The 9,580-nt window shown below is 61.8% G+C and overlaps 4 protein-coding genes across 4 annotated transcripts in view; 2 read left to right on the top strand and 2 right to left on the bottom strand.

Annotated features, from left to right (window-relative positions):
* VDBG_07390 (pescadillo) overlaps positions 1-1,159 on the top strand; it is a gene marked incomplete at both ends in the record, with an annotated part of 1,995 nt that extends 836 nt beyond the window's left edge. Inside the window, one exon of the mRNA XM_003002773.1 lies at positions 26-1,159. Within this exon, the coding sequence (XP_003002819.1) occupies positions 26-1,159 (1,134 nt within the window). The remainder of the gene's footprint in view (positions 1-25) is intronic.
* A 294-nt stretch (positions 1,160-1,453) lies between these two features.
* VDBG_07389 (conserved hypothetical protein) lies at positions 1,454-3,648 on the top strand (the record flags this gene model as incomplete). Its single annotated transcript, XM_003002772.1, has 2 exons — positions 1,454-1,681; positions 1,768-3,648. 2 exons carry the CDS (start codon positions 1,454-1,456, stop codon positions 3,646-3,648), a joined length of 2,109 nt encoding a protein of 702 aa, XP_003002818.1.
* Positions 3,649-3,755: 107 nt separating this feature from the next.
* Positions 3,756-4,538, bottom strand: VDBG_07388 (haloacid dehalogenase; the record flags this gene model as incomplete). Its single annotated transcript, XM_003002771.1, has 1 exon — positions 3,756-4,538. The coding sequence occupies one exon, from the start codon at positions 4,536-4,538 to the stop codon at positions 3,756-3,758; it is 783 nt and encodes a 260-aa protein (XP_003002817.1).
* A 680-nt stretch (positions 4,539-5,218) lies between these two features.
* On the bottom strand, positions 5,219-8,995 carry VDBG_07387 (kinesin-II 85 kDa subunit; the record flags this gene model as incomplete). Its single annotated transcript, XM_003002770.1, has 5 exons — positions 5,219-6,166; positions 6,223-6,675; positions 6,736-6,934; positions 7,007-8,442; positions 8,639-8,995. 5 exons carry the CDS (start codon positions 8,993-8,995, stop codon positions 5,219-5,221), a joined length of 3,393 nt encoding a protein of 1,130 aa, XP_003002816.1.
* Between the last annotated feature and the right edge of the window lie 585 nt (positions 8,996-9,580).

Here is a 9,580-nt window from a genome sequence, read left to right as displayed (position 1 = left end):
CGACGACGAGGAACAACCCCAGCAGCAACAGCAGGGGCAGATCGCGGAAGGCGAGACGACCGAGCACCACCCCGACCCCGAGACCCAGGCGGCCGTCAACAAGGTCGTCAAGAAGCTCAAGGGTGCCGCCGATGTCACGGACGAGGCCTCGAGCGACAACTCGGAAGCCGCTGATACCAACGCCATCGACAAGTTCGAGCCCGCCGCCCCCGGTGGTGACATTCTCCCGCAGCCCAGCTACTCCAGCTCGGACGTCGGCAAGCTCTTCGCCCACTGCACCTTCTACCTGTCGAGGGAGACCCCGCGCGGCCCCCTCGAGTTCATCCTGCGCGCGTTCGGCTGCAAGCGCATCGGCTGGGACTCGGTCCTGGGCGAGGGCGCCTACACCACCGACGAGCACGACCCCTCGATCACGCACCAGATTGTGGACCGCCCCATCATCGCCGGTGTGCCCGTCGAGGAGCAGGCCGAGGACAACCAGACGGCGCAGAAGCTGGGCCCCAACCAGCGCATCCCGGCAGGGTCTACGTCCAGCCGCAGTGGGGTGTGGGACAGCGCCAACGACGCCGAGCTCAAGCGGCCGGATCTGTACGCGCCCGGCGCGCAGCTGCCGCCGCATCTGAGCCCCTTTGTGCGCGCCGTGCAGGGCCAGTACGACCCGACGGTGCCGCTCGAGGAGCAGGAGACCGAGGGCGAGGTTCTTGCCGACAGCGACGAGGAGATGGACGACGAGCAGCTCGAGGCCATGGCCCTCGAGGCGCCCGACATGGACGTTGCCGGGTCGGAGGAGGACTCGGACGCCGCCGCGGGCGACGACTCGTTTGGCGGCTTCGACGACGACGAGGCCGAGCACGACGAGGAGGACGACGACGACGCGGCGCAGCGGCAGCTGGAGCTCGAGGCCGAGCTGACGGGCGCCGGCGTCAAGGCCAAGACGACGTCGGCGGCCAAGGCGAAGAAGGACGCGGCGCGCAAGGCGCTGGCGAAGAGGGCAGCCGAGGAGGAGGAGGAGCACGAGCGGGCCAAGGGCATGCTGCCCAAGAAGAAGCGCAAGCTGTACGAGCAGATGATGTACACCAACAACAAGAAGAGCGCCGAGGCTGAGAAGCTGCGGGCCAAGAGGAGAAAGCACGAGAAGGAGGCAGGCAAGCGGGCTTAGTCTTTTTTCTTAGGTAGACGTTGGGCGTTTAATACCAGGCGTTATTCTTTCCACTTTTGATGCCCATGTTCAGTGTTTTGATGTGCCATGAAGCGTACCGAGTGTGTGCGATGGGTCAGGAAAATATCGATAGAATTACCTTGTTGAAGGTCTGGCCTGCTCACCTTGTCCTTGCCTCTTCCCTCACCTCAACACACCGAAAACCAAGTGCCCCACTTCAGACTCAACCTTCACTTTCGTCCCTCCCTCACCGAGCTGCAACCACCAACCTCACACCAACGTCAAGCAACCACGATGGCCGTCGTACCAGATGACGACTGGGACCTCGACACGGACGAGATCCGGTCCACCGCCTCTGACGAACTCTACGAGACGCGCCCCAACCGCTGGCGCGGCCCCCTCTCGACATGGCGGCACATGACCGAGGAAGAGCGCCTGCTGCACCAGAACATGGAGCAGGTGCGCGACCAAGATCTCGCCCTCCACCTCTTCAATGCCGCCATGCTGCGGAATCCGCCCCAAGTATGCATGCCGCCCTCGCCCCCGCACTCGTCCCATTCGGAGAAGGGCTGCATGCCAGGAGAGGAAGAGCTCGCTGACATGCATAGGGCTCCCAGGACGCGCTGCCTGAGGGCATGGGTCTCGGCGACTGGCGCCCGCCGCAGGCGTGGACGGCATGGCCGTTGCCTGTCGAGGCTCTGCCGAGGGAGAAGCTGTTGCGGGAGACGCGTGACGCGCACGATGCGTTTACGCTGAGGAGGAAGGATGAGTGGAGGCCGGGGAAGGACTTGGAGGAGGAGGTGTCTGCGTCGATGCTGCGGATTGCCAAGGAGAGGTTCCGCGAGCGGAAGTTTGGGCAAGGCGATGAGCCGTCGGAAGCTGGGCGGCACTCTGACGAGGACTCTGCTGAGGAATCTGAGGATGCGCATTTTGATGACGCGGACGGCGAGCCTCTGACGAAGGGCACATCCGAAGGGGAAGAGGCCGAGAGCGAGGACAGCGACGAGTCACAGGACGGAGACGAGCACAGCGTGCAAGACGAGGCGGAGCAGCACCAGCAACCACCGGAGGATGAAGTCCCGGCGCGGACCACCAAGGCCAGCAAGCAGTACGCGCCCGTCGTGTCGGCAGATGACGACCTCTCCTACGAACTCCTCCGCCCCTCTGCAAGGCATATCCTCACGAAGCTCGACGCGACCCTGACGACCCTGCACAATGCGCGCATGGCTGGCGTCGTGGCCCGAGATCAGACGGACGATTCTGCTAGCGACAGGTCCTCCGTCATCTCGGACGCCGAAACAGAAGTCGCGATATCTCAAAAGCGAGTAGCAAATGCCAGATACGCCAAGAAACGCCCGGCACCAGCCTCATCGACATCCTCCTCATCCGAGGAAGATGATGCAGATGACGAATCAGCCTCGGAGAAGACGCCCCGTGGCAGACCCATTGCCCCGCGCAAGAGACGGCCATCGAAGCGTGGCGTCTCGGCATCGTCTCGTGATAGCGACTCAGATACGTCTCGTGCGTATCGAATGTGGCGTGACAGTCGACTCAACAGGTGGGGTCTGCGCGACTGGCGGGACGTGCTTGGAGCTGCCGCGCTGGCTGGGTTCGATGCTGATGTCGTGGCACGCGCGGCACAACGATGCGCAGATCTCTTTGGGCAGAGCATGGAGCTCCACACGGTTTCTGAGGGACAGGAAGGGTATTTAACGACGACATGTTACCCGGGTAAGCCGCTGCCGGCAGCCCAAGATGATGGGGAGGAAGACGAGGAGAGACACCTCGAGGAGACAAGGCGAAGACTCAGATACGAAGCTATACAGCTCCGAAGAGCGAGGGAGAGGCGCGCCGGGAGAGCGCCGGCAGGTGCAGACACACAAGACTCTGACGATGATGACGATGGCGATGCGCCCAGGAGCAGATCACGCAACGGCCCCACGGACGAAGACAACGATTCCAGCGGTGTCGAGTTGCCAGTGCGACCCAAGCTCGAGATCGACCTCAACGCTGTGCAGGCATCGCCCGATGGCCTGTTCTACTGCCCCATAACGCACTGCAAACGGCACACGAAGGGGTTTGGCCAGGACTGGGAGGAGGCCTTCAAGCTGATCCCCGGCCAACCGGCGGCGCCAAAGGGGGGCATTCTTCTTGTTCTATCACGGACGGGCAAATACCATGTCGGAGCTTCAAGGCGAGAAAAGAACCCTCACCGCACACATTGCGTCATGTGCATAAGCCCGGAGCTCGCCTGCTTGAAGCGAGCCAGAATTCGCCGTGACTCCCAAGGCAAGGGCAAGGGCACGGAACAGACGCCCGCGATGCAAATGCCCTCGGCAGGCAACCAGGGCAGCGACGAGGAGATGGACGGTGCCGTGCATGTCGATGGGTTCCTGAGGCCGATCAAGATTCGACAGGGATGGCTATCAAAGGGAGGGCGAGAGAAAGGTCAACGGAATAGGGGGACGAAAGACCATGCTGACGGCTAGATACGGCGAGTTTCATGGTGGACGAGCGACCCTCATCACGACGATCGACACAGGAGATGGTAGGAACTTGGCTCTCGCTTTCCAACTTATCGTTCGAGCCGGGAAGATCATTCTCCCTTGGCAGCAAACTGCCTCTCAACCTCATCCGCAAATTCGCCAATGGTCTGAAACTTCCACTCAAAAGCGACGTCGTCCTTCAACCCTTCCGGATCCCCTCCGATGCCCTGCCCCTCCTTCGTATCCCCGCCCCGCGCGATCCAGACACTTCGCAACCCGAGTTGCTTCGCCGGCACATGGTCCGCCCTGAGGCTCCTCGCAACATGCAGCAGCTTCCCCTTCTCCAACCCGACGCCGTGCTCCCGCCCCACCCGCTCAAACAGGTACCGAAAGTTGGCGTGCGCAGGCTTGTAGCTCCCGATCCGCTCAGCCGTGTAGACGCCGTCAAACGCGACGGGCCGCATGGCGCCGACCGACGCGGCCATGTTGCGCTCGTCGACGTTGCTCAGGATGAAGAGCTTGTACCGGCGCTTGAGCTTCTGCAGGCCGGCGACCGTGTCGCCGAACGGCACGCTGGCGCCGGCCATGTCGCGCCACGCCGCAAAGTCGGCCTCTGTCAGCTGGCTGGCGACGTCGAGGTCGGCGGCGAGCTGGCGGAAGGTGCGGGCCAGGAGCTCGTCGGCGAGCAGCGCGGGTTCGTCGTGCTCGAGGGCGTCGGAGGCGGCGTGGAAGCGCCGCATCAGGGCGACCATGTCTTTGAGGTCGTGGCAGGGGGGCAAAGCAGCGTGGAGGGGCGCTAGGTGGTGACGGAGGCTGGACTCGTAATCCACGAGCGTGCCGTAGTTGTCGAAGGACAGGGCTTTGAATGACGTGAGGTCGGGGTGCGCTGGCATTTTGGCGGTCGCCGTGTATGAAGGGGTTGACATGCGTTTGGAGAACAGATGTCGTTCAGTTGCTATCAACTACAAGTTTCGCGCCATGGGCAGAGAGCTTCTCTTATCAACATGAAAGGCTACCCATCAAGGCCGCGCGTGTGGATGTGTGTCGCATGTCGTGTGTACGATGACGTCCAAGGGCGCCGTTGACACGCTGCTCCCAGAGGGTCGTAAGCCTGGGCGTCGATCATCCCTCATCGTCAGGCCGTTCCGTCCAACGACCTTGGTGTGATGCGATTCTCCCCAACCGCCGCTTCAGAAGCATACCAAGAGAGGCGTACCCGTCATCACAATGACGTGACATCTTCATCTGATCATGCATGTGACGATCGCCGGTCAAGTGGCAGCACATAGGCAAAGTTCAACGGAATCGATCAAATGAAAGTGAATTATACCACAAAGCCAACGATGGAACAAGAAGGGTATCAAGCGTACAGTAACAACCTACACCACGACACGACCCAGCGACAGAGTACAGACCCTCGCGTCCTATCGTGCCTCGACCGTGAATCAGACCCGGACCCCTCCAGCACGAAGCACATGCAGCTCCATAGAGTAGTCCACACGCAGATCACGCATAACCAGACGCCCCAAAACGCCTCGCTGTCTCGACAGAAAATTCAGGGCGGAAAAGACGCTCAGTTCAATCTCGGACTCTTCCTCCTCGGGCCGAGGCTCTGCGAGAACGCCGCGACGGGCAGCGGCACGTTCTCCCGCCCCTCGAGCGGTCCCGCGACCGTCTTGCGGCCAATCTTGCTCTGCTGCCGCGACGTGCTGTACTTGAAGGGCAGAAGCCCAGTCGCGGCGTCGCCACCGTCGGCGGCGGCGGCGGCGGCTGCCTCCTTCATGGCGGCAGCCCCGGCCGCCGGGTCGAACAGCAACGAGCCCGCCGTCGTCAGGTTGGTTTGCGTCAGGTTAGGGTTCACCTCGCGGAGGCTCATGCTGAACGGGAAGGTGTGGTTCGTCGGGGCGTGCTCCGAGATGGACGGCATCGTCGAGGCCCGCGTCTGGCGTGGCGACGAAGCCAGGAGGTCGGGCTCGTCATCATCGTCGGCGAAGACGGTAGGGATGGTGCTGGACTTGCTGGGCGAGGCGGAAACGCCGTGCAGGTCGTTGAGAAGCTTCTCGTGCGCCTTGGTCTTGGGCAGATCGGTCGGGAATTGGTAGTGCATCTTCATAGGGGTGTCGCCGGTAGGTTGGTATTCCTGGATGACCGTGGACGATATCTCGTCCCGCAGCGCAGCCAGGGGCTGGCAGATGTCGTCCCCGATGGGTGCGAGACCTTGTCTAGCCTCCTCTGTCTGCGTTGCCAGCTTGCTTCCCAGGTCCTGGACGCGGTCGAACGTAGTCGCGCAGTGCGATGCGATCTCTTCGAATGACTGTCCGACAGTCTCGGAGAGCTTCTGCACAGACTCTGCATGCTTCTCGTGGTGGGAGGCATTCTCGTCGCGGGCGTGGGTAACGAAGTCGTCCAGGGCTTTCATCTGCACGTCAAGGTTCTCGAGCTGCTCGTCCACCACGCGCATCGTCTCGGCGTTGACCGACTTGGTGGTGCCCTGGATGGATGAACTGTGTTCTTCGGCGGCCTATCAATGATGTCAGCGCTGTTTCTGTTCCTTTGGGCCGAGTCTCTGGTACGCACGTTCCAGTACTCCTTCAGCTTCGTCTTCATGGCTTCCTTCGAGTTGGCGACCGTCTCCAGGAGCTCGTCTTCCTTGCTATTCCACGCGTCCATACCCTCTCCGTAGGCAGCAACATCCTTCTCAAGCGTAGTGTTGGACGCGAGGATGCTCCTCTGCAGCTCGGCCGTCTTGTCGGCGAGTCGCGACTCTTGCACCTCTGCCTGCGCGTTGATCAGGGACGTGATCTGCGTGAGCAGGTCCCTTCGGTCGACGGCCGCCTGTTTGCGCTCCCCTTCCATGACCTCCTGCATGCGGTTGGCGTTGGCGGCGTTTTGCTCGGCGATGGTCCGTGTCGCCTTTTCGAGTTGCTGCCGCAGCTTCAGGGACTCGGCGCGCTGGGCGGCGATGTGCGTGACAAGGTCGTCGAAGATGGTCTTGAAGTCTTTGCCCAGAGACCTGTACGATGTGTGCAGCTGGGTCGACACGTTAGCAGCCACCTCGAGAGATACCATGTCTGGTGTAGGAGAACATACCTGGTTGTGGAAGGTGCCGAGCTCGCTGAGCACGTCGGCAGCAATCTTCTCCGCCGCCGCGGCGATAGACTGCAGACTCTCGCCCACTTGGTCCTTGACAGTATCACGCACCGTCTTGATCTCCTCGAGCACGTTGTCCATCTCTTCTTTGGATCCCTTCTGCTCGGCGAGCAGCTCTTTAAAGCGACTCGACAAACTCCTGCAGGTGGCCCTCGAGGAAGCTTTCGGTCGAGGTCAGCTTCTCCAGCTCGTCAGCCACAAAGGCCTTCACCTCTCGGAGATGCCCGCGACGTGCTCCTGCTCTCGTCGCGCAAGAGCCCATGGCTGCTCCACGAGCGAGGTGATGTCGACGACGTGGCCCTGCGCCATGCCCCAGGCGCCGCGGGTTGATCGACTGCAGGTCCCGACTTGCGCTTGTTCTTGGCGCGCAGGCGGTCGACGTCGCCGACCGTCTTGTGGAGCGTCGAGATGAGCCGCCCGCCGACCTCGGTGAGTTTGCCCTTCGGTCTCCTGGTGCGCCTTGCGCAGGTGCGTCTCGTCGGCGAGCGACCTGCGCGTGGCGTCGAGCACGAGCTCCGTCTGGTCGAGCACGTCCCTCGTGTCGTCGAGCTGGGCCTTGGTGCCGTCGTGGTCCTTCTTGAGCCCCATAAAGTTGGAGGTCAGCGACAGCAGCTCGTGGACCTTGTTCTTGAGGTTCATCTCGAGCGTCTCCATCTTGGCCGCCTGCTCCTCGAGCACGATGCGTCGAGACTCGCTCTGGGCGGTCATCTCCTCGTACGACGCGTTGGAGAGGTAGACGCCGTTGCGCTGGCGCGTCGTGATGAGCTCGCTCTTGAGCTTCTCAATCTCGGTCTGGAACTCGCGCAGCAGCTTCTTCTTGTTCAGCAGCGGGTTGACCTGGGGCTTGTTGCGGATGTTCTTGGCGCGGAACGCGTAGTCGAGCGTGGAGATGGTCTCCTCGAGGTTGCTCTTGGCCGGGGAGACGGTGGCGATGATGCACGTCTTGGTGCGGCCGCCGAGCGAGTCCTGCAGCAGGCGCGTCAGCTTGGACTCGCGGTAGGGGATGTGCTGGCTGCGGTCGACGAGGGCGTTGATGACGCGGCCCAGCGTGAGGAGGCTCTTGTTGATGAGACCGGCCTCGGCGGCGCGCTTGTTCTCGGCGCCGGACCGCTGGATGTTCTCGCTGCCCGCCAGGTCGACGAGGTTCAGCTTGCCGGCGCTGACGTAGTCCTCGCCGCCGTCCTCGTTCTTGCGCTTGACGTAGGCCGTGACGGTGAAGACGGTGTGGCTGCGGCTGCTGAGGTCGTTGCACTTGGTGGCGGCGACCTGGCGCTTCAAGCTCCCGTCCTGGAGGACCTTGATGCCCTCGCCGGCCGTCTTGATGTGCTTCTCCTCCATGCCCTGCACAATGGTCGTCGCGTGGCCCTTTCGTGACGTGTCGTCAAAGATCTTCAGCTTGGCGCCCTCTTCCACGGCAATCAGGTCGCGCAGCTCTTCGTTGTACAGCTCGATGAAGGAGCACTTGACGGCGCTCTCGCAGTCGTCGGCTTCGAGCTTGTTGAAGAGCGCCTGCAGCGCTCTCGGAATGATACCGGCAGCATCAGAGAGGAGGCCCATGGTTTCGGTCATGTCGCCGGACATGGTGTAGGTCTTGCCGGTGCCGGTCTGGCCGTAGGCGAAGATGGTGCAGTTGAAGCCGGCGAGCATCTGCGGGGACGTGTCAGCACGGGGTCTCGCGGCGCAGTCTGCGGGGGAGAAGAACGACGAGGAAGAAGACGCACCTCGTCGAGAATGGGCCTGACAACATCGTCAAAGACCATGCTCTGGTCGGCGGCGGGTGAAAAGGCGCGGTCAAAGTTGTACGTCTTGTTGCTCAGGGCGTTCGGTCCATGGACAGGTTGACGTCCTTGCCCTTGGCGGCGTCGGCTGACACGACGACGGTGCTGTTCTCCCTGACCTCGCGCTCGTTGCGACCGCGACACCGCACGACGACCTGGATGTTGGTCTCCTCGCCGTGATCGAGGCCGCCCGTCTCGGTGTCGTACTCGCGGTCCTTGCGTTTCGTGCTCGTCGTGGCCACGGAGGCCATGGACTCGGCTGGCGAGACGGCGCCGTCGCGGTTGAAGCGGGAGGACGACAGGGGGGGTCGCATCGATGTTCGTGCCGCCTGTCGGGTCCTCGTGAGGCTGCTGCTCCCAGTCGCGGAGCGGAGGGACGATGCCGACGCGATGCGCGAGGGCGGCTCCCGTTTGGAAGCCATGATGGTGTTCTGGGTGGACAATAGTGCGTGTAGACGGCTGCAGAGTCTCTGGGACGGGTACAAGATGCTGCAGCGCGCTCTGTTGGCGTTGATGATGGAATGTTTGGTGGCGGCTGGGGTTGTCAATAATGCCTGCATCCAAAGTCCATATTGGGGGTGGGGTCGACTGTGTGTGGTGCTGTTGCCCTGACAACATCAGTATCCACTGGGCCGCGTTCCGTCTCGCATACGCCTTTATTACAAGGCTGTCACTGGCCTTTTCCACAAGGCTGTCACTGGCCTTTATCACAAGGCTTCACTGGCCTTTATCACAAGGCTTCACTGGCCTTAATCACAAGGCTTCACTGGCCTTAATCACAAGGCTTCACTGGCCTTAATCACAAGGCTTCACTGGCCTTAATCACAAGGCTTCACTGGCCTTTATCACAAGGCTTCACTGGCCTTTATCACAAGGCCGTCACTGAGGTCTCTCAGGCGAGGGAGCAGTCTTGTGTTTGGAAAACGAGAGGTTTGAAATGAGTCTTGATCCAGTAGTTCAATTGATTTCAGCTGTATATGTATATATATTACACATATATATATATT

The sequence above is a fragment of the Verticillium alfalfae genome, genomic scaffold (genome assembly GCF_000150825.1).
Source record: "Verticillium alfalfae VaMs.102 supercont1.9 genomic scaffold, whole genome shotgun sequence".
Taxonomy (NCBI): domain Eukaryota; kingdom Fungi; phylum Ascomycota; class Sordariomycetes; order Glomerellales; family Plectosphaerellaceae; genus Verticillium; species Verticillium alfalfae.
This window is presented reverse-complemented; position numbering and strand designations above follow the sequence as displayed.